The sequence below is a fragment of the Netta rufina genome, assembly GCF_964035555.1.
Source record: "Netta rufina genome assembly, chromosome: 7".
NCBI lineage: Eukaryota > Metazoa > Chordata > Aves > Anseriformes > Anatidae > Netta > Netta rufina.
The window spans coordinates 19,443,557-19,468,007 of NC_140130.1; the positions used below are offsets into that span (position 1 = coordinate 19,443,557).

Sequence of the window (24,451 nt, forward strand, 5' to 3'; positions counted from 1 at the left end):
AGGGTAGTTTCTATTCCCAGTTGCCCACTACAAATTGTACAAGCAACAATGTTAAATACATTCCAGTTAAAAGCAGTAGATTAGAAAACAACATTTACAACGGCAAGCTAAAAAGGTGGAGGTAGGATGCTGGAGAGAGAATTTTAAAACATGCTTTTTTACAATGATACGAAATAGTGACAGCAACAGAAGAAATATAACCTTTTGGAAAAGGGAGGGGGGTTAAATTGAAAACAACAAAAAAGTGAATCAACAGCATATTTAAATAATTTCAAAGAAAATCCCTGTTTTCAGCATTTCTCTGTCTTGTAATTTAGAAGACCAAGGTTACCAGTATTATTTTCTTGATGGCATACATTGCTGGAATGCCAAGCACAGCAAAGAGCAAAACCTAATTTTTTTTTGTAAAATAGGAATCGTTCATTTTCGGGGCATTCTCTTGTATGCATATTTCAGATGTTTTTCTTTCAACAAAGAACGTTTAGGAGTACTGACAGCTAATGACACTAGTATCTACAAAGCCCTATTAAAATCAATTTATGTTGTGATCTGTATGGATTTAGATGACTGCTGAAAGGAAATAAACAAACAGCCTGAGTAGTTAGAAAAAGATGATCAAAGAACACATCTAATGGTTCAGACATCATTCTATCTGCTGATATCTCAAATGCATTATACCAAGAAGCCCTTAAAAACCCCTTTATTAGGGATGAATTCACCTAAATGAATGCAGGAATCTAAATTAAACAACTACAAAATCGCTTTCAGGATTGGCCGTAACCGGGTAAAGATGCTACTTGTTACAATATTTTATGAAGGTCAGAACATTTTCTGATGGAAATATTGAAAAAAAAATCTAGAAAAAAAAGAATCTTAATTTGAGTCAGAAACTACTCCAGACTAATTTTCAGCATATATCTTCAGAGGACAACTACTCAGTAATTTCCTGATGTTATTTCATATTATTTCTTAGGATTACATCTAGTGCTTAAAAGCTAGCTTCATTTATAAGCATTTTTTTTCCATCTTCTCTTTCTCCCCTTTCTTCTCAAAAAGAAAGACAATACAGTTTATAAAGTCTGGGCGAAATTCTGCTCCAAGGATATCTAAAAATAGAGAAGACGCAAGCACTTTCACCAAACATCCAGATGAACAAAACGTAAAGAGCAAATTAATAGCTATTACTAACCGTAATAGGTTTAAACAGGCAAAATAATAGATTAAAATTTACTAGGAAAACCTTTGGACCCTGAAGATTAAAAATAGCAAAAGCTTTTTTATTTATTTTTTTTAAAGGATAGAAAGATAATAGCAAAAAAAAATCACGCAACTTTCTGCAACGAAATGAAATTCTCACGTCATTCTGGGTCACAAAGTGCTTCCCTTTCTTAAGTCAATCTCATGCACTAAAACAAACAAACCAGCTAGGCTTGTTTGTTAGGCTTTCCAAACAAACCTGAAGAGTAATTTAAGACTTTTTTGTCTTCTTCTTCTAACCTTTCGTACTTCAATAGCTCTCAATATTACTCATCATTAAGGAAATACAGTATCCATCTATGGTGTCTTTCTATTCCCTACACAGGAACAATGCTCTGTACAAGATTTCAAGTGTCTACTTAAACGTGAAACTTTAATTGCATAGATTTTTATTTTCTGTTTACTGGATACAATACTAAACTGCATTCATGAAGCTACATAGACGATTTCAACTCCCAGAACCTCCCCTACACAAGAATGCTGTATGCCAAGGCCAGACATGAGTATCTTAGAAGATGTACCAAACAAAACCAGGAACATATTTTTAAATAATGTCCTGTAAATACATTTCTAAAGCTCTGTGTTTTTAATTTTTTTTTTATTTTATTTTTTTCCAGAGACAGAACATTACTTTAAATGACTATGAAAGTACACAGAGATAAATATTAATATTAGCTTGTGAGGAACACATAAAGGTGATTTGCTATGCCAATTCTTTGTAAAAACATCTAAGCATGAAAAAATTGTAACAATTGAAAAGGTTAAGAAAAACTTTAAAAGTTTCTCCCAAATAATTTTTTACGGTCATACAGAGAGATAATCAATTCTCTTTAATCTTATGCTTTCATTAGACTTTTTTTTTTTTTCCACTGAAAAAATACAGTTGAATAAAAATGTTGCCCAGTCTTCTAGATAGTCATGTTTGCACTGAATTTCACATCAGCAATTACCCTCTGATGCACCCCTCAAAATTTACCACTGTAGCTAACAGTGTTTATTTGCATTGCTGCTGAGACAAAATGGCATTGCAGTCATGTTAGGGAAATCATGTACTGAAAGCATCTAAGAAAGAAAGCTTGTTTCTTGTTTACACAGGCTTATCTCAGGCTAAGTGCAGACAGTGTAAGGCAATGCTTTTAAGTCAGTCTTGCTCACTGTGTTTAGTTCTGCTCCATAGTAGCACCACTGGTACTAGCTAAGTACATCTTGATGAATGTTCCTCAAAGCAGAGAGAAGTGTATTAGAAAAAACAAACCGCCAAAAAAAAAACAAACCACCACCACAACAAACTTAAGGATCTGCTGTTTCTACTGTGATATAACTTCTTTGGAATTCCATTCAAATATGCAGAAAGAGCACTTGCAGAATAGTGCTATACACCTCCTCCGTGGGTCAATATACTTCCATGTTTTCTACTAAACTTGTTCAGAACTCCAAAGTTTAATGCCTATTGACTATGGGCCTTCCTATGCTGGAGATTTCAGCATTTAAGTTACAAGTCAGACAAATCATTCAACTCAATTGATCTTTCTAACCACTTAGGAAGTTTTGCCAACTGACTCATGCTTGCAGGGATACCCTTCATTAGCGAGGCTGATATCTCTAAGATTAATTTCTAGTTGTCTGCCTTATTTCGATTCCCTTTGGGTTGCTCAGACCACACATCCGTTCTCAGGATGATTACTCCTGCAGTACCTTCACATAAACAACTGGAAACCACATATTGGCTGTGTATGGTCCTGGCAACCAAGTCATTAATTCAATTCCATTTCAGAGCTAGTGCTTTCCTTCTGAAGAATTGCAGGACAACACTAATAATTTCTCTGAGGTTAAGACTAAGTGTTCCTGTTGGAAGGGGCTCCATGCATGCCTGTTAGAAACCATAGCTTTCTACTGGACTAATTATAAGACTTTAGAGTTAGCTTTTGAAAGAGGAAATGGTTTTCCTTCTGTGTGAAATGTTGCCTACAAAAATGAATACAAGTCAATGATGCTTGAAAGTCAGGGAAAGATTATGGATGAAATTCACTTGTCAGCTGCTAACTTGTTTGGGCTGCCTTTTGAATACAGCTTTTTGAGATCAAGATGAGTTGCTTGAAAGCATCATTGGACACCACAGCCATGTTTTAAATGTCTTATAATAAGATTATAGAACTACTCATAGGAAAATTTGACTATATTTTTTGCTAGCAGAAAATTTCGATCACCCTCTACCCAATCACAGAAACACCTATATTCCTTGCTTTCATTTATCACAATTTGCCAACAATGCATCTTCAAAGTAAAGTGATTCTCCTATCACTCTGCACACAAAATTAAAAGAAAGCACTTGCCAATAAAAAGTTAACAACAAGAGATGAGGAGAGCTTCTCAATCCTTAGTTTAGCTAATAAACACAACGCTCACAAGTCACTTGTTAACTCTATTTTCATACAGCTGCATTTTGTGCTTACAATAAATAACCTCTGAGGTTTGCTCCTGCAGCTTTTTTAATAGAAACAGTTGTAGCAGAAGTTGCAGCAAAAGGTATCTGGAAATCAGCATCACTGTTACTACTAATATCATTACCAAGAGCATAGAGCAACTTAATATTAAAATAAAGTATACAATACATACTTAAAAAGCTTTTTGAAAAGAAATCCTGGAACTTTGAAACCCTCTTCAAATTCAGTGTCACTTTCATCAGAACCTTCCTCAGCCACCTGATGTTCTTTGTCCTTCAGGCGTTCTTTTTGCCACCTCCTAGAGTTACATAAGGAATAGAAAAAAAAAAAAAAGTGAATATTACATGGAATTTTGCATCAAGTAGAAAACAACAAATTAAATATATATATACACACACTCTCAGACGTGTTGAGCTGAAGTAGTAATAAATTGGAGGAGAGAGTTATGCAACTCAAAATATTTTACATGAAAATGTTCATGCAATCCTGATTAGTTAAAAGCTTTCAGTTTTAAAGCTAGTTACAATTATCTACAGACAGAAATACTAAATACAATATAATCAATAGTTAGCACCATTAAAAGAAACTGGCTACCTTAAATTCCTGATTTAAAAAAAACATCAAAATCAACAACAAAACAAAAAAGCAATAAAGCTGAAGTACTTTGAAGTTATTTTTCTCAATTTAAACAAACATTTAAAATACTTTCTTTCACCTAGAGAAATCTTTAGCAGCATATAATTGTATACAGAGGACTCAGCTGGAAACATCACAGTCCTAGGGATGATGTGCTCTAAAAGCTGTTAAGTAGTCACTGAGTATTTTGACATTTTGAAATTACAGAGTGATTTATGGTATGCAGCCTGACGGTTGTATTTGGACTCTAGGCAGGCTACAGAATTGCCTTCCCGCCCTGTGCCCCCTTTTAGAAAGAGTACCAAAGGATTTTCAATGTCCAAGATGCATTTGTTTCAGCAACCCCCAAAAAACCATCTACCTGTAATAGCAAAGTGCATGCTTACTGCCAGCTGGGAGGAAATGACTGCAGTACCAAAACAAGTAAATAACAAACCATCAACAGCACTTCACAGACTTGGATTTTGCTGGAATTCTCCCGCAAAAGTGCATTCACTGCAGACATGACAAACACATTGTATAACCTGACAAAATCCCTACAGAAAGTGTTAAGTTATAGAACAGATGGTAAATGTCCTTGTGCTGCTGCTCTGCAAACAGATTTCATCTAATAAAAAGATAGTTGCATCTGTAAAGATGGAATGATTTGTGTACCTCCTTTCAGATACCCTAAATATATGGACCAGTAAAATTTCTTCTTACTGAAACCCTCTCCCAAGTGAACAACCTCATCCTCCCCAGACCAGCCAGAATACTTTCGAATCAAGTGTGCACTCCAATTTAAGCCATCATTATTTGAATACTTTTCCCATAGTTATAATTAATTCACACAAAGGTGCTAACCTGAATGAGGCTGAAGAAGAAAGAGAAGCCCTGACAGTCTAAAAGCATCTCAAACATAAAATATAAAGATCAAAATTGTTCAGGTTCCAAAGAACTATAAATAGCACTGATGGGATGAGAAGAAGCAAGTGGAAAATGTAGGCTGAAAACCTAATATAAGCCTCCTAGCACTGAAATCTACAGTATTGAGCTATAAACTGCCTCCTGAGTGAGAAGCTAGAAAGCTCATCTGTCCAGTCTTAACTCCACATTGAAGAAACCCCAGAGAATACACTCTAGAACAGTCCTGCAATAAGTAGATGGAGGAGGGCTTAGTGGGATGCAGCAGTTTTCAAGTACACCTCCAGTTTCTGAATGTCAAACATCACAGTTGAGTGCACAGTCCCATTTCCCTCCTGGTAACAACTTCCCTCTCCGTTTTACCTGTTACAAAAACAGCCTAGGCTTCTGCTGTTGGCTGGACAGCTGTAGCAGCAGAAAGATGTCAGGGTAAATGAATTATCAGAGTTCTTAAAGTAAAATTCATCTTTTGGGAAAAAGGATTTATGAGCTTCTTAACAAAGTGAGGAGATTTACTACCCCCCCCCCTTTTTTTTTTTTTTTTTTTTTTTTTTTAAGTTATGAATCCTGATTTTTCTATGAAATACATGCAAAAAAGAAGCACATATTTTTAGGGAGAGAAAAAAATGTATACAATCTTCAAAGCTGAATACTTGAAAGGACATAAACTGCAACAATGGAGATGTAAAGAGTATTTTAATTCCAGCCTTGCTACACACAATGCAATGCACTTTAAGCTTATGGGCTAAGTGAGCATTTTCAAAGCTATTGGTCCACTTTTACCTATGTCAGGAAAAAGAAACAATCATAAAGCCGTCAGTTAATTTCTGTCCCACAGCTGGCAGTATCATCAGCTGCAGAAACAAAATTTAAACATACTGTCATTATCTTAATTTATATCTTGACCTAAACACCCAAAAGGACGGAGACAGAAGCTACTCTTAGAATTTCTCAAAAAACTGACCGTAAAACTGCTACTATCTCTTGATATTTTGCACTTCAAACTTGGCAAAATAATCCAAAAGACACTATGAAACATCCCACACATTGCCCTAAGTCTTTAAGACTTCACCCATGCTACCCACTGTATCATGTTAAGAGCAGACACTATTGGCACAATGACACGTACAGTACTGTGACACCCTCCAGCTGATATGAGAAATGCCTTCTCCACGAGAGAAAAACCCTCCCAGTTAAAACAGTTTAAGATAAAATCTGATCAGTGACTGAAAGAAAAAACGAAATGAAAATGAAGGACTAGTGTTCCCCTTGTATTTTATTTATTTATTTTAACAATAGGCAGATCCGGGGGCAAGGAAAACAGTGGTGCCTGTCTTCCTATGGACATTATTCTGCATTTTCCAGTTTTAAATAAGGTGAAAACTGTAAAAGGGGCTCATCTTACTGTTAGGTCATTCATAGTCATCTCCCGCAGGACCTGTGAGCTCATAGTAAGACAAGCTCAAGCTGTGTTTTCCCTAGGGGCAGCATTAGTAAGTTTCTCTCTCTTTCTGACCACTTACTTTGGCAAAACTTGCAGGTGCTTCACTTAAAGGCTTCTGTGCCCCTGTCAAATCTGTTTTATAAACCTTGGATTAGGAACAGGGAAGAAATTCAACACTGGATACACAAACAGCAATCACATACTTTCTCATGGGATAAAGGTAGTTATGGCAGCTTTCTAAACCAGCTTTTTACCAATATCTTGAGAAAATACTTACAGCTGACTTTTATGGAAGCAGTTCCAAACGTGGTGCTGTTTTATTAAGTGAAAGTGAACAACACCATCTCCAAATACATGAAAGTTACAGTAACTGCAAAAAAAATTACACTGAAGAATTAACTAGGAAAACACAATACTGGACAAGTTCAGAGAGCCAGCTTTACAGCAATGTGCTTTGATCTCTTACATTCAGTCACCTTCAGAAGTAAAAATTGTGATGGAGAGAAAAAGCAGCATATGCAGGGAAAAATATGAGGAGCTGTTGACAGTTTCCTGATTAAAGACTGAGTTGCAAATATTTATCTGTAAGCTCTCAGGCTGTTATTTCATTACATGAAATCACGTACCCAGTGAAGTAGTAAAAAAAACCCAACAACTTACTAAGAGTATAAAAAATAATTTTTCACCACAAATACTTTTACATAACTAGCCTAGCATAGGAACAAAAACCTCTCTCTTAGACTAGCAGTCTGCTAGTCCTTGACTTAGGAAAATAGCATTTATGCTCACAGGCTAACTCATCCAAAAAGGCTGATACATTCTAGAGGCACAGCATAAAAACACATTTATTTTTGTCCAGTACTATGAAGTTGTTATCAATTATTTTCTGAGCTCCAGAAACAACTGAGACGTGTCAGAACTGGGTTACTTTATCTGACTGGGTTAAGATAAGACTGAAAAGAAGAAAGAAGACACCTATTTATCACACTAAAGCGAAAACAATTTCAAATCACAAAACTTCTGACGTGACAGCTAGGTTAAGAATCCATATTAAATTCAAATTGAATACAACTGACAAGTGAAGCAGTATTTTGTACAAGAGCCTGCCTCTTAATTCTGAATGTCAGAATCGCCACCAGCCAACGCTAGAGCTTCAGTCTCCCCAGGGAAGAAGCAGATTGCCCTCTAGTGTATGTTAGAAAAAATGATCCACAACCAACCAAGAAGAAACTTCAGGTTAAAAAAAAGCTCAAATCCGTTCAGGAATTGCACCAACATTTTCTGCACTAATTTTGACCAATGTAAAGATATCTCTTGAAATCATTAGATATCTAGAAAATAAGTATATCTAGAATTTGAACTAATAAATTCTGAACCTAGTTTTCCTTTTTTATACACATTGTATTTGTTACTTTACTGAAATGTATAATTACACAAACTGTAGAATTAAAGGCTCTGCTATTGCATCTCTTTAAAGGTCCGGAGGTTTTTGATATTTTCTCCTAAGTTTAAAGAGAAAGCAGCATTTTATTTATTTATTTATTTATTTTACCACCACTATAATAAACTGCAGTTTGAAGAAATTATTCAGTTTCTGAAAAGCTGTGAACTTGATGCAAGATATTGTATTCAGCTATTTTACAGTAACATTTCACTATTTTCTTTAGGAAAGTGAAAATATTCTAAATGGCTGAAGCAATGGGAGGACAGTATTTGTTATACCAGTTGGCTAGTCTGCTCCCGTACCCTTCCCCTTAAGTCAAACTTTCGAGGGAGGAACAGCAGTAGCTCATAATTTGACTTAATATATTGATGAAATTAAAAATATCCTTATGAATCTCAGTTAAATTTCATTAACGTGTCTAACAATCAGGAAACACAGGTTTTATTGTATCACCAAAGTCTCTTGAGAACAGAAGCATGACCCTTGAGAAATTTACTTTTATGCTGTCCATGGGTCACTAACGTAAGTACAATTTCATCCTGCAAGTACAGTATCAAAGCCATATATCATACAATTAAACCTTCCTTACTATAAGATTGCATTCAGATACTAAGCTGATTTCCCACTTATTGCAATACCCTAGAAAGAAATTCTGCATCCAAAACAGTAATGAACACAATTAGATTTTTTTTTTCTTTTTAAAATACAGTCAGGAACCAAGCTGAGTGTTTAATATAGTTTGCATTTTTGAAGCACAATATGTTTTCTATTTTAGACAGCTAAGAACCCCTTACAGATTATTCTAATTTGCTAAATTGAAGCATTCAGCATTACTTTTCTGATCTAACTTTTTATGGTCTGTATGGGTGGATTTAATTGGTACGTCCTAACCGATGAAATAAATGCAGTTAGTACCACAAGTCTCTGCAAGTAAATTAAGACTGATGTAGACAATTACACACTTGAGCTTAGAATGAAAGGTGTACTCAGTGAGTGAGCCAAAATATATCTTCATTTGTGTCTTGGATTTGTCATTTTAAAGAGCAGTTAGGATGCTCTAAGAAAATGTCTTCCACAAAAGGTAATATTTAATCCTTTTTAAATTTATAACTCTGAAACAATGAGAGATTCAGCGACACGGATATTTCAAAGACAGCTAACATACAAAAAGTGATCTGACTTGAGAACAACACAACTTATTTTTTAGCTAATTTTATTTTTGTTTGATATTTATCAACTGTTTTGTGCATTGATAGCCACAACTTCCAGCAACTCAGCTGCTTGGCTGTCACTTGGGAGACACGGAAAGAAGCAGCATTTCTAGCCTTGCCTCGCAGCACTTGACAGCACTTGAATGAAGAGCTATTCAGATAACATTACTCCAAAAACTATACAAAATACACAGGAAAACATAGATATGGCACTTATCTTCCCCCAACGTGAGATATAACGCCTTCCCTGAAGCAGTAGGCATATACATACTGGCAGCTGCTATGGGAACAGTGACCTTAGGATCGCTATTATATTTTGTTTGTTTCCAAGCTATTGCCTCATGTAGATATTGCATTAGCAATGTCAACAGTGTAATGTGTTAATCACATATTAGGACCTAAAATTATTTGATTACATTTATGCTTTACATTTTAATACAGCAAAGGAGAATGTTGATTAATACACAAAAAAACCTGCATAGTTTGCACCTTCCACAGCTGTAAAACCTTGAAAGAAAGAATAATACAAAGAATAGTCTGACAAATCCAGTGTCATTCTACAATGGGGTTACAGCATTGGTGGAAAGCAGAAGAGCAACTGGCATCATCTGCTGGGAGTTGTGCAAAGCATTTTACACTCTCCCCTAGATGATATCCTTGTCTCTAAATTGGAGAGACGTGGATTTGATGGATGGACCACTCGGTGGGTAAGGAATTGGCTGGATGGTCACACTCAAAGAGTTGCGGCCAACAGCTCAACTGTCAGGTGGAGATCAGAAACAAGTGGTGCTCTTCAGGGGGTCAATATCAGGACTGGTGCTATTTAACATCTTTGCTGGTGACATGGAGAGTGAGATTGAGATTGAGTGCACCCTCAGCAAGTCTGCTGATGACAGCAAGCTGTGTGGTGCGGTCAACACACCACAGCAGGGTGAGGGAAGGGATTCTCCCCCTCCGCTCTGCCCTCGTGAGACCCCACTTGGAGTCTTCAGCTCTGGGGCCCCCAGCACAATGACAGAGATGTATTAGAACAAGTCCAGGAGGGCCACTAGGATGATCAGGGGGCTGGAGCACCTCTCTTGTGAAGACAGGCTGAGAGATTTGGGGTTGTTCAGCCTGGGGAAGAGAAGGCTCCAGGGAGACCTTACACCAGCCTTCCGTTGCGTAACGGGAGCTACAGGAAAGCTGGGGAGGGACTCTTTGTCAGGGGGTGTGGTGGTAGGACAGGGAATAACGGCTTGAAACTAAAAGAGAGATTTAGACTAGATGTAAGGAAGAAACTCTTCACTCAAAGAGTGGTGAGGTACCAGACCAGGTTGTCCAGAGAAACTGTGGATATGTTTAAGGCGAAGAAGTGTTTGTAATGTGTAAAGAAGTATTTGCTCACCAGTAATGGTAAGCAAACAAAGGCAAGACCTATGCAAGCGAAGAGAACTGAAATTATTAAGTATGTGTACTGAAAAGCTAGCCTTTCCACCTTCCACTGATCACGTCTTGCTTTGAGCAGCAACTAGGCTGACTGCTGCAAGTTGCCTTTAGGAGGCAAGCAAAGAACGGGGCGCTTTCCTACCCGCCCTGTTTCCTGCAGATGCACCAGCTCCTCTTCTGGAAGCAGTCTGTTCTGGAGAAGCTGAGCAGTCCCGCAGTTAGCTAATTATCATGCTTTAACAACATCACCATATTTTCCCCTTGACACAGACCAATCTCTTCAAGTCCCATCCCTGAAAAGTTTTAATGTTAAGGAAACTCATTTTCAATCTTTAGGAGTGTAGGACTTTATTCAGCGCCAAGCACAAGACTAGATGTTCAGAGGACTAAAGTAATCCTAAAGGACTTTGCCTTGCCTACCTCAGGGGTAAAATATACCATAATCTCACCCATTCATTTGCATTCAAAAGTAAAACTGATGTGAAATAAGACATAAATGTAAGCAAATGACAGAATTTCTATAGCATTCTTAATATGTTTCTTAATTCACCACACTTTATTTTCTCATGGCATTTCCCATAATGAAGATTACCTGGGGGTGTCAGCATAAAAACGTCAATGTGGACAGCTGCAGCTTAACAGCCACAATAACTGTAGCTATGAAATTTTTAAGAGATGTAGTGTTTTGGTGGCAATTACAGTTATTGATATTTCTAAAATTCATTTAGGCTTTTATTGTAACTTTAGTAACCAAAAGAAATGTAGTCTACAATATGACTTTGCTAAGGATAAATTGTCACAATCTTAATGTTATTAAAAAACGTGTTTGAATGAATTTAAACTGAGAGTCATATTAAAACTTTCAATCAAAATAAATTACTCTTGATGAAAACACTGAATTAAAAATGATTTAATACTGGTCTAATTCAAATGTGAAGAACACACTTTTATTCAATAAAATAGTACATATTTTACCAACTAAATACAATTAATTTTTTTAATGCATCCAATAAAAACACGTTTCTTTTTGACCCTATGGACACTGCTCAGATTAGCCTCCTGTTGAAATTTTCTATTCAAGAGCAATAACACTACGCTTTAACTTTGAAAAGCAGCATCCTGGGATTGCCAGCCTAACGCCTCATGTCAGCTTCTGATCTGTTTTAGTAATCTCAGATGTGAAAGTCAAGTTGGGTTCTTCTTACTGACAGTTCTGTTACCAGGAACAATTCTGAAACAGTGCAAGTACTTCTACCAGAATATACCTCTTTCTCCACAGCAGCTCAGGCTCTCACAATGAGAAAAGATAGGTATTTATACCCCTTCTTCTGATAGAGCTTCATTTAACTCTGTAAGGTTTTATATTGCTGTAAAATTTAAGTCTCCCAACCGTTATACATGCTATGCCTTTCCACTGCATTAGCCACCCTTCACCAACAACCTTAGTATTGATTGTTCCTTTCACTCTAGGACAGCTGTTTTGAACTTGGAATCTATGCTTTTCTGAAGGGCTATAAACTACTTGAAGAACATTCACAAAAAGTAATGAATTCAAAGCAAGCATGCTATCAACAAGCTGACATTCATTATATGAAGCTCAACAGTTACAGCAGAAAAGAGATAACATGCCAGCAGTTACAGAACACTAAAATGGTTTTATTTGTTTTAGTTGATCTTGATCTTTTGGCTCCCAGTGTGTAAAAACTATTCCTTAACTTTACTGGCATGTCTAGTTAGCATTTTAAGAGTTTAACAAACTACATATCACTTCGTTAACCCTTAAAGATATTTTCCAGGCAGCAGTGAAAATGGAAACATTGCAGTCTTATTGTTAGGAGCTCAACAGCTATGCTATCCATAGAGAAGACATCTCAACTGCACACCATAGCTACAGAGAAACCATCGACACCCAGGCGATATAAATTTCATAAACTACAGATAAGCACCTGGTGTTTCAACTGCCATTTTCAGAAATAACTTGTGTTCCTGACACTTTAGCTACACTTAACCACCTAATTATACTAGTCTATTTAATAGAAGATGCTGACTTACCTTATAAATCTTACACAGTTTACAACCTGAGGTTATTGTAGCAAGAGAAAACTACTACTACTATTTCCACTACCTCTTTAGATAAGGACATCACGATCCTCATTAAGGGCAAAAAGAGGAAAAAAATCACTGTCAAACAGGGCAGCTCTTCTTAGATTTGAGTCATAGCAATATGAACATCCAGTCTTTATTACTTATCTAAACTATGCAAGAAATATCACTTGCTAATCAAACAATACAGATGATGTCCTTTCTAGTATGAATTTTCACAAGTTTAAATTCAAGATCCATTTTATACTGATGCTCAAATAAACCTGTTAGCCAGATACACTATACATATTTGCCTCATATTTCAATAAGTGAATGGATTCTACAAAAATAGTACATAACTATGATTTGTTTAAGGAATTTCTTCTTGACTAGCCATTAACTAGGGCTGAAAAAAACCCCACCTCATCCCAAACCAAACCAAAGATTTCTTTCACGCTGTAGAAGTGCTCTCCCTCTGAAAGGTCAGTCTGCATGTAATTTTGCCTATCAAACAGAACAAATCATCTATATTTGAAAAGTAGATATAAAGATCTGCAGACAAAAGCACCACTTAAGTAAACAGTAACACTGCCAAGTAAATGTTGCTTTGTATATACACTTTGTTGTTGGCAGATTCACAGTTCTGCAAATAGCAAACAAATTGAATACTGAAATAACTTATTTTTGAAGGACCTTATAGCAATCAGAAAAATTAAATAGCAAAGCCATTATAATTAAGAGATAAGCCTAATTCCTTTTTGGAAGGCTATGATTCTTCTGACCATCTCCTTTTCCTTCCTCCAATTCCTACCTGTGTATTATAAACTGCCTTTCACATATGCAATATCATTTGTTAATATTACTAATAAAATGTCTAGGACTAACCTTAATCTCTGTTTATAATAGTCTTCATCTCCATCATCTCTCCATCTCTTTACTTTGCGCTTCCCTACTGTAGGCTCTTCTTCCTCAGAGCTTGGAAAGTAGTCAGCATCCTCTTCAGCTTCTTTAGAATCTCTCTTCACCAAATGTTTTCCCTTTCTTGAAAAATTCTTGAGTTCATAATCAGAATCATTATTAGCATGAGAAGGTACCCATTCTTCCTCCTCTTCGACTTCTTCTGGATCAAAGAGCTCCTCATCAGGTACATACTCAGAGTCTCCACTATCGTCCTCCCGTTCTCGCTTCAGCTTCTTGGTCTCAGGATATTTTTCTTTTGGAATCCCTGATTTTGGCTGAATCTGAAGGGCATGCCTCTGAAGTTTCTTCAAGTGTTTTTTTAACCGCTTATCTGTTTTTGACAGGGATTTACCCTTTTTTTCCTTTGTAGTAGATGTGGGAGCTATGCATTGAATATTTTTGGCTTGAGCTTTCTTCTTTGCTCCTTTGTGAAGGGATAACTTCTTTCTCTCAGATGACAACTTAGCTTGGTCTGCTAAATACTTCTCAAAATCAGACGCTTCATTTAGCATTAATCGTCGTGCCTTCCTCTCTGGCTTCTGAGGTATTTTAGTTCCAAAAGGGGTCATCTGGCCAGTACGAATAAGTTCCTCCCACTCTGTTTCCTGAACGGGCATAAGCATACTGCCAAGAGACGATGGACCAGGTTCTGAAACAAAAAAGTCAGAACATTCATCATACCTTTCACGTGTCCTGAATAACTCAAACACAGGAACAACATTTTTTTCAAACTTTAAATCCGTTCAGTTTTATACACAGCTCCAAAGTAACATATAATATAAGAAGTTCAAAAAAAAAAAAAAAAAACACCAAAAAAAAACAGAAAACAATAAAACAGAAAGCCAAAGGACTTTTTTTAAACTTCAAACTACTTCCAAAAATTCTTATAGGAAAGATTACACCCACTATCAAAATGCTAATACCGTTGGAACTACCCACAGCAGCAGCAAAACCAACCATAAATGAGTAACCCTCAACACCACATGAACTCTAATGTGCCCCTCCTATGCTTTCAATTCAACATATCCTGTTCGCTGCAAGAAACCACAGATTGCATATGGAGCAACACTGTCCATTTCTATTTTTATTACTGACTTTTCAGTCCTACTCATGAGCTTGAAATTTGACATTTCCATTAACCATACCAGGACAGAGACACAAATATTAAGGCACACACAAAAGATTGTCTTCCCACATGCTTAAAAAACAAACAAACCAACAACACACTATCTTCCTACTCTACAATACTAATACACTAACATTAGGATTACGACTTTAAAAGTCAGATTGGCTACACATTGCATTGCCATAGAAGAATGCTTCAGTTAAACTGCACACACAGTTACTATACTTATTAACACAGTTAACTGAAGTTACAACTGGTATCTGAAACCATAGAGGAAAGAAATCTCTTGAATTCAAGAAGCTGAAGGGAAATTCCAGCCTGAAATGTGTTAATGGTCTAAAATTTGAAAGTAGCTATACCAGAATCAACAGCATGCTACTGTCTCATTAAAAACACCATATTTATCACCAAAGCATATTTAATGAGTAACAATAATGCATCAGGCATGAAAGCCCTTCTTTTCCAGCCCCTCAGTTTCTCGAATCCCTGGAACTGCTGAACCCCACTTCTTCTGTCATAGACTTCATCCACTTTCTAACTACATTTCATCACACTGGGTGCCTGAGTCTTACTGCATGAGCCTGCTACAAGAAAAAAGGCTTAAAAATGATTTTCTGCTATGAAAACTTTACTGAGGTTTTCACACCCAGTAAGTTTTGTTGAGCCAGGAGAGAAAAAAAGAAAAAGCTCTGTGAAATCTGGAATCCACATCTGCAGTGGACACACAGCAGACAGGTGTTACACCTCTGCAACAGGACAGCCAAAGTGGGGTAAATGCACAGGGCAACAACATTGTATGGGCCCAAGCTTGCGCTGCAGAATACTGCAAATAGTGATGGTGGGCAAGATACAGCCAAGCTGTAGTTACAAAATCCCAGCTCAGTTTGCAGTAGGCAGTGAGAAAGTAAACAGTGAAAATGGTTTGCATACGAAACACTGAGAGAACAAATATATTGTTCTGGAAGAAGTTCTTTCTTTCCTTTTATTCTTAAATGTAATACAGCCTGAAAAAGAAAAAAAAAAAAAAAAAAAAAACACTTCCTCCATCCATTTCTAATGCTATTTCCCAACAATAAGAAAAAACAATTTTGTTAATGCTGATTGATAGCATACAGCATATAAAATGTAATTCAATCATGATGTTAGTCATCTTTATCAAATTAGCTGTGAAAAAAATGTTAAGATTTCCAATTTATTAAGCCCAATACTCTAATGTGCATCAGCCATCCCTACTGAGCTGAACATGGATTAACATCCATTTTTTAAAACTTCCCATATGAATATGCCAAGATCTGCAATTCTGCAGGTGCAGAGAATAAGCATTCTTTAGTCATCCTTTGAAAACAAACCACTGAAGTTTATTTCCTTATTGGCAAGGATCTTGCAAATTACCATCAAACAACAAAAGGTATTACATCAAAGTAAGAGAACTTCCAGCTTTCTCCCATACCTTCATCATCCTCAAATTCAATCTCACTTATTTTATCAAGAATCTCTGTTCCACCAAGAATTGCTTGGAGACGTTTTTGTTTTGCATTGATCTTCTTCAGCTGCTGCTCCTTGAATGAAAATTAGATACATCATTTAATTTTTAATCTCATTCATAGACTTCCTATCCTTTTAAGCAATACTTAAGTTAGAATATTTGCAGTATTTTCCAACAGAAAGTCATATTCAAATGTTCGAAGTATTCAATTTTAAAATAGGAAGTGCAAAAAATTGTCACCATGTATCTGTAGGGCATTGACTCATAGAACACAAACAATTTTGTGTGTAACTTACCTTAAAATACACATGCAGTATGATCAGATTATTTAAACACACAGGTTTCACATGTTTGTTATGCATTTTTATGTCCATCTTTCAACGTGACTTTCAAAGTCACTTTATAACTATGCAAAGGAAGCCTGTTAATTGCACTTGTGCGATATGTAGAGAATACCAAAGAAATTGTTCATGATTTGCAAGACTGGATTACTGGGTAATAAGCCACTAAAATCAGCTATAAAATTTAATAAGATTTATTTATCATCCCAGAAGTTTTAGAACGTTTGCTTAGAAAGAAACAGAAAATGTAAATCCATCAGTCAATATACATTTCTATACAGTTAATTCATGAATGATCACAGCTAATTTACCAGCAAAACCCACAAAGTTAAATACTTTTGAAAAATAAGTGAAAAATTCAACATTACAGATGTCTTAACAAACATAGCTCATTACCACTAAGAAAATGATTCATACCTAGCTCTTCTGCTACACCTTTTATCTGACTGCAATATCCTCAACTGGGTGTTTACCAGTAAATGTTGCAATTCCTTGGTATTGCTAACTTTCATTTATAAACAAGAAATTCCAAACAGTAATAAAAAGACATAGGCAATGCAACTTTCCACATGTGTAATTCCACTCCACTCTCCAAATATTTCCTCACCTACCTAGGGACATAATTGAGTAAAAAAAAAAAAAAGAGGGGGGGGGGGGGGGAAGTTCACAGCACAAAAAGCTTTTTTTTTTTTTGTCAATAAAGATTCAGTAGCACCTCTATGTCCTTATGTAGCACTTTTTAAACCACAAACTGTAAGTGTATCCAGGTATGCTACATTGTACTACCTCCTTTGTATGCACCATTATCCTTACTACCAAAGTATTGTAAACCTCTCCCTGTATGACATCTCTAAGGAAAAGGTTATGACAGTCATTAATTTCCCATTTGTCTCATTAATGGCATAATTTAGTCATCTTTACCTAGCTTTTTTTTTTTTTTTTAAGTTACTACAAAAGGAAAAGTACTGAAAGTCACTTCTGCAGGAAAAAAGTTGTCTAAGACCAGCTTCAAATACAGTGCCTCCCTTCAAACACGCTGCAGCTTAACCAGACTCTTGAGGTTACTGGAACCACTTTTACAGATTTTAGTTTTCATACAGGGATTGATAGTTACCGTACAAAGGCCATTAGAGATGGCTAACAATGGATTTCCAAAGAGATACGAACTTCAACTAACACTTGCATAAATTACTCAAGTAATAAGAAAACAAGAAAATACAGTGTACAATTACTTGATAACACTTCAGAGGTGAAGCGCAGTTCTTCCTGCTACTTCCAAGTACTCAGTTCTAGTCCAGTACCACTATTCAGTACTTACTCTCTTTAATGGACAGGTTGTGAGCACAATATTATCCAAGTTGTTGAAATGATCAAAAGAATAATAAAATATATAAAAAAACAAACTGAATGGAGTCAGTGGCGAATGACCTGAGAGTGGCAAGAAGTGTCTGAAAGCTTTTCAGTCAGGTGGCCATTAGAGAAATTATTAGGGTGCATTTCCATGAGACAGTGAGCAGGTCTAAGAGCTATATTCCTGACCAGGACAAGCTTCCCTTTTCTCAAGTCTCCTTCCTATTCACGGATGTATACTGCTTATATTACACTGATGTCTGCTAGGTTGCTCTACAGGCTCCTTTGACTTACTATTCGGCAGGAAAAAGCTAGAGCAGCTTCTGCCAAGTTGGTGAGTTAGAATAGCTCATAGAGGGGAATGATGTGTATTGGTACAGGAGAGACACAGACAGTGACAGAGGACTTAGGGAAAGGAAGATGGGAGACAAAGACCACAGGAGCAGAGATTTAGATCAACTACATCGTGTTCTAACAATGCATTGCTATTTCTCTAAATACTACTGGGAAGGATTAATTAAAATTAATGCAAATCAGACTGTCCTGGTTGTAGTTAGGACAGAGTTAATTTTCTTCCTAGTAGCTGGTAGAGTGCTATGTTTTGAATTAGGATGAGAAGAGTGCTGATAACATGCTGATGTTTTAATTGTTCCAGAGCAGTGCTTACACCAAGCCAAGGACGTTTCAGCTTCTCACTCTGTTCCGCCAATGGGCAGGCTGGGGGTGCAGCAAGAGCTGGGAAGGGACAGACCCAGGACAGGTGACCCAAACTGGCCAAAGGGGTATTCCATCCCATCTGACATCATGCTAAACAATATACATGTATAGGGGGGGCTAGCTGGGATGGGGGGCCGGCTGCTTGGGGTCAGGCTGGGCATTGGTCAGCGGGTGGTGAGCAATTGCATTGTGCATCACTTGTTTCGTACACATTATTAGTAGCAGTACTATTACTATCATTATTATTATTGTTATTATTTTCCTGTCTTAATAAACTGTCTTTATATAATGCCCAGGCTTCACTTTCCCATTTCTCTCCCCCATCCCAGAGAGGGAGGGGAGAGGGTGACCGAACAGCTGTGTGGTGTTTAGCTGCCAGCTGGGTTAAACCACAACACAGACTTCCAAGCAAACCCTGGAACATCAGCTTTACAGCTTGGTCTGAAATTTACAATCACTCCCTGCACCACCCCCCCAAAAACAAACAAACAAACAAAAAAACCCCAACAACTTCTCTACAACCTCTCTTTCACATCTTTAGTTATTTACATTTTTTGGTAGAATATTAAACCATGTACAAAGGGAAGAAACAGCGATTTTAGATGGACTCTGAATTATACAATTAAAAAAGAATTATATCACATAAGACAAAACTTCAGTCAAAGTAAAAGGTAAGTATTGTCAGCAAGAAATTAATGCAATCTAATCACCTTGTTATATTTTTGCCGTTTCACAGAATCTAGTTTTCTGTTTATATCTTTGTTGTTGGCAGCTTGAGGTGAAAGTTGATCAATAATTTTATTTATTTGTTTCAGAGATGATGTGCATGATCTGAAAAACAAGATTGTAATGTACTATTCAGCTCTACTAAAGAAAAATACAACATTCTCAATTAAAACAATTCCAGAATGCTTAACGTAAGATTTAAAAAAGACTAGAGGTAGGTTTCTAAATAAGCATCTTATAGTTAAACATCAGTAGAAACATGGAACACTATAAGAACTTAAACATCATTAAATATTCATAAACAAAGTTTTGCTTATACTAAAATTTCAAAAGAAAAGACAAACCACTGCAATATTTAGTATTCAGAATTACAAATATGATAATGCTCACAAGGAAGTGACAGTGGTTGATTTCATCATTAAAGATAAACAAATTACAATGCAGTAAAGCACAGGTTGCAGGGACAAGTGCCAGGCATGGAAGTGGTGCAGAACCAGCTAAGATCAAGTGTAGTATCTACTCTTCAGGAAGTTCTCAATGAGAGTACTTCATATTAAATGAATTTTTGAATTCTGTAGTTGGATTTGGAGCTCGTTTCCTCCACTCCATGCATTGTCCTGATACTGTGAATGTAGCACTGAAAGACATGGTTTAGTGATGGGACTCAGTAGGTCAGGTTATGATTGAACTTGATGACCATGAATGTCTTCTCCAACCTACATGCTTCTATGATACCATAAAATAATCTACATGGAAAATACTATGCTTTCATTTTGGAAACCTGTTTTAACAGTTCCATGCTGTTATATAGGAAGACAATTTATTTTACCTATACAGTTTCAGGAAGACAAACTAGCTCAAGGAATTAACAGCACATGTACATTAAACTTTTTTTTTTTTTTTTTTATGCATAACCATTTTCCATATTTCTCCATACAACAGGAAATTCTGGTTGAACCACATACTAAAATCTAGTATAATCTGTTACTGCTGCTGAATTTGTTTGCAAGAATGAGGTACCACCCCCACTGTCAGAAGCAATAAATCTGTGCTTGTTGATTGAAACAGCAGAATATTTAACAAAGATATACAAATAAGCATCTGAAAGAGTTATGAAAAACATCATAGAAAACTTAAGAACACCTGTAAAGCAGCCATGATTCCCCTGGTATACAAAAAAGTGAACTATATAGCTTTCTTAATTGTTAGATCGCTTACCTCTCTTCAGTTATAATCTGGACTGGTGTGTTCTGCCAGCTATCAGTGCTGTCTGCACACCTTCAGCCTTCCATTCCCCTTCAACACTTCTGAACCATACCATTCCCTTCCTCATTCCTCTTGTTTGTTGCTTTTAGGTACAGCATCCTTTTGCAGATGGTGTCTGACCTATTGGCCTTTGCTTCCTTGGCCCAAAGGTCTCTTGCCACTTACTGCTACCATACTCTTCCACAAAGCTTTATTTAACAGGACTGTGGGATTTAACTCTAACTTCAACCACTTTTTTTCTTCTTCTTCATCTACTTACACAATGAGATTCACACAAATTTTGCCTCTACTATGAAATCATTACCAACTACTCAAAAAAATGCTCAGCGTTAGAGGACTCTATCATGCTCTACTCACATTTTTACTTCTGTTGGTCCCTCTATTCAACAGATCAGCTGTATCTCTGCCTTAGAAAAGTGCAAGTCCAGAAGTTGATTTTGAGGAAAAGCAGAGGTTCTGCAGGTCTGTGCAAACCATTTGCATCCTCATGTAAATCTAATTTCAAGACTGTACATGGACTTTGAAAATAAAGGCATAAGAAAAAAACTTCGGTGACACTTTTTAAAGAAAATCAGGACAATATCGAGTAACGGTGCTGTGCATTGCTCTTTCAATAACTGGATAAGCTAATTAGATTTGTGGCTCCTAGTTAAGCGTTTGATTATTTGAAGGTGTCCTTAAGTACTTCCTGCAAACAATTGTGATAAGGTTGTCATAGATGCAGTACACTGACGTTATGAATTCATCCAAGTTACGGAAAATAACTGTAGCAAGTTACAGAAAACAACCAGAAGCAAGTAACTACTTGAAGCGTGCAGGATTGAAGAAGTGGTACTTTTCTGAATATAACTTTGAATAACAGACTATAACGCAGCCCTTCACTGGCCAGGAAACAGACATGTATATTGGCAAGGTAGGCAACAAAGCAGAAAAAGGAGATGCGCTCTATGTCTTATGCCCCTACTGCCTTGATGCATGACTGAATGAGTCAAATAAGCGCATGCTTCATTGTTCTGATGTGATTTTTTTTTTCCAAAAGGTGGATAACTCAGAAAAGTACATGTGATCTAGTGCTTTGAAAACCTTTTTATGTTCCAATTTTAAAAACATGAAACACTGAGCCTCATTTGATTACCAGTAACACAAAAGAAGTTTAAGTAAGGACACAAAGCTTACCTTAAGTCATCCAGCACCAACTGATACTCCTTCTCAGCATCAGCTATTTTTGTTGCTTTGTTAGCTTCATTAATTGCATTATCTACTTGCTGAAGAACTCCTTGCTCCAATACATCCTGGTCATAGACATCAACTCCTAAACCTTTGAGTTCAGCAGCCTGTGCGCTACAAGAAACGGACTGAATCTGCTGCCTGTTGATATGTAACAGGGGTTGTCCTCTCCTGGGCACCTCCAAAGGACCTGCCATAGATGTGGATGGCTGGCTGGGAGACTCATGAACTCCAGAACTATTACCCAGCTCGCTGTTGCACATGCCATTTTCTTGTTCAGTTCCCGATTCTTCAGCATTATGGAGGTGATTATTGCTTACAGTAGTACCAGTGTCTTGTTCTTGAATACTGTCTGCTAGGTGGTTGTCTTCTGTTGGCATCCTCTGTTCAAAGGCATCAAAGAATGATAAGAACCACATTGTCATAAGAACATTCGCACACTTGCTCACAAAGGTTGTGACCAAACAGAAGCAAAACAATATGCATATTACAACACGGGACAGTCCTGAAAAATGCTGGTACTAAGACAAAAAGATTGCCTGCAACTACTACTCCCTTACCAGGGAGTGATGAGAGTCTTGCCTGAACGGTCACGCTCCAGCAGACTACCACATAACACGTGCAACATAACGTACCCCAGAAACAAAAACACAGGTGGTCAAAACAGAGTGAGACAGGGTAGTTTAAAAAACCACCAACCAACCAACCAACAAACAACAACAACCCCGCTGATGTTTACTGAGTCCATGAAACAGCCTAACATGAGTTATCAGGGGGATGGAATGGCAAAACTGTCAAGTTGGCTCTTGGAGGGACACAGAAACTACTTGAACACCCGAGCAGGGCACCTGCCAGCCCAGCCCCGCTGACAGCTGCCGCAGGCTGCAGCCCGCACAGGCACGGGGCACCTCGGCACCGGCACCGGGGCACCGGGCGCTGCCGCTGCTCGGAGCCCTCCAGCCTGTGCCAGGACGCGCTTGTGCTCACCTCCGGGCGGGCGCAGGCTGCACTCACCTGCGTGCAGACCTCACCCGTGCAGCCGGCCTGCCGCGGCCACCCCCCGCTCCTTCCTACCGGCTCCCGGGGGCACGCAGCGGCCCGGCCCCGCCACCCCCGCCGGGCTCCCCGCTACCGCCGGGCGCAGCGCTCACCTCCCCCGCTGCCGCCGCTCCGCCACCACCGCCCGCCCCCCGCCGCGCCGCCGTTCTGCCGTCACTTCCTCGGCCGCCTGCGCCTGCGCTGTGGTTCTGGGGAGCTGCTGTGGGGGGAGATGTCCTTCATCTTCCTCGTGCCCTTCCATTTTCTCCCTGGCTCTCTGGCAGTGACAAAAGCAGAAAATAAGAACCTTTTGGGAGGCTCATGGAGCTTTCTGTCCATTCTTTCCCCTTCCTTCAGACGCCCCACTGCAGTGCCATGAAGGTCCTGCACCAGCTCCTCCTCTTTTGGCCAGCAGAACCGATTTATTTATTCATATATATATTTATTTTGCTCTCGGCCTTGAGCCAACTGAGAAAGGACAAATATGTAGTAGATCTGGATATTTATTTATTCACTTTTGTAAAAACATACTGAAGCAGTTAGAGCTGAACTCAGCTTCAGGGAACAATTTGCCATTCAGATTCACCACAGAGTTCCTTTCTTCGCCTGCCTGTTAGTTGCCCTGCTCCGTGTGTACTTACCGTCGTCGCTTTGCAGTGACTTGAAATGATGCAGATGTTTAAAGAAATACTATTTTGTAAATTGTTCAGGGCATGGGTAAAAGTAAGTCATAACGCCTTATCCTTCCCACACTTAACTTCAACAAAATGCTACACACCAACAGAGAAAGAAAGCTTGTCCAGTACTGGAAATGCATTTATAGTGCACCTTTGATCCAAACAAATCCTGGTTCTTACCGATTGGTTACCTTGCATGTAGAAGACTGTTAAGACTGAAATGTCACAGTAGTTACAGGAGCAGCAAAAGTCATGTTTGTGCACGATGACATAATGTTGTTTAATCATGAATGCTTAAGGACATAGGTTAGGATGCACAGGGAGAGAAGATTTCATTCATTAGACTTTGGGTTTTGTCTTCTTTACACTATTTCTTTAGGTATTTGTACACATCGATAAGGTCAACCTTGAGCCTTCTCTTCTCACGGCTAAGCAGTCCCAGTTCTCAGCCTTTCCGCACAGGAGATACTCCAGTCCTTCAGCCATCTCCTCCACGGCCCTTCACTGGACTCTCTCCACGATGTCTCTTGTACTGGGAAAGTCCTAGTCTCTCTAGGCAATTGTTGTCTGACATTTTCTCAGCCATGTTTCCACAGTGCATTGATGGAGCTGTTGATAAATGAAGTGCCAAGTGATTCAAGAATTTCAAATATCCTTGAAACATTCTTGACAAATTTGTTGCATATCT

At 37.8% G+C, this 24,451-nt stretch overlaps 1 protein-coding gene across 1 annotated transcript in view; it reads right to left on the reverse strand.

Moving 5' to 3' along the window:
- ERCC6 (ERCC excision repair 6, chromatin remodeling factor) overlaps nucleotides 1-23,087 on the reverse strand; it is a 48,039-nt gene extending 24,952 nt beyond the window's left edge. Inside the window, exons 1-6 of the mRNA XM_084289920.1 lie at nucleotides 23,036-23,087; nucleotides 21,998-22,431; nucleotides 19,540-19,660; nucleotides 16,386-16,494; nucleotides 13,735-14,458; nucleotides 3,874-3,999 (exon numbers count right to left, since the gene is read on the reverse strand). Coding sequence (XP_084146046.1) covers nucleotides 3,874-3,999; nucleotides 13,735-14,458; nucleotides 16,386-16,494; nucleotides 19,540-19,660; nucleotides 21,998-22,428 — 1,511 coding nt within the window. The 5' untranslated portion in view covers nucleotides 22,429-22,431; nucleotides 23,036-23,087. The remainder of the gene's footprint in view (nucleotides 1-3,873; nucleotides 4,000-13,734; nucleotides 14,459-16,385; nucleotides 16,495-19,539; nucleotides 19,661-21,997; nucleotides 22,432-23,035) is intronic.
- Nucleotides 23,088-24,451: the final 1,364 nt, after the last annotated feature.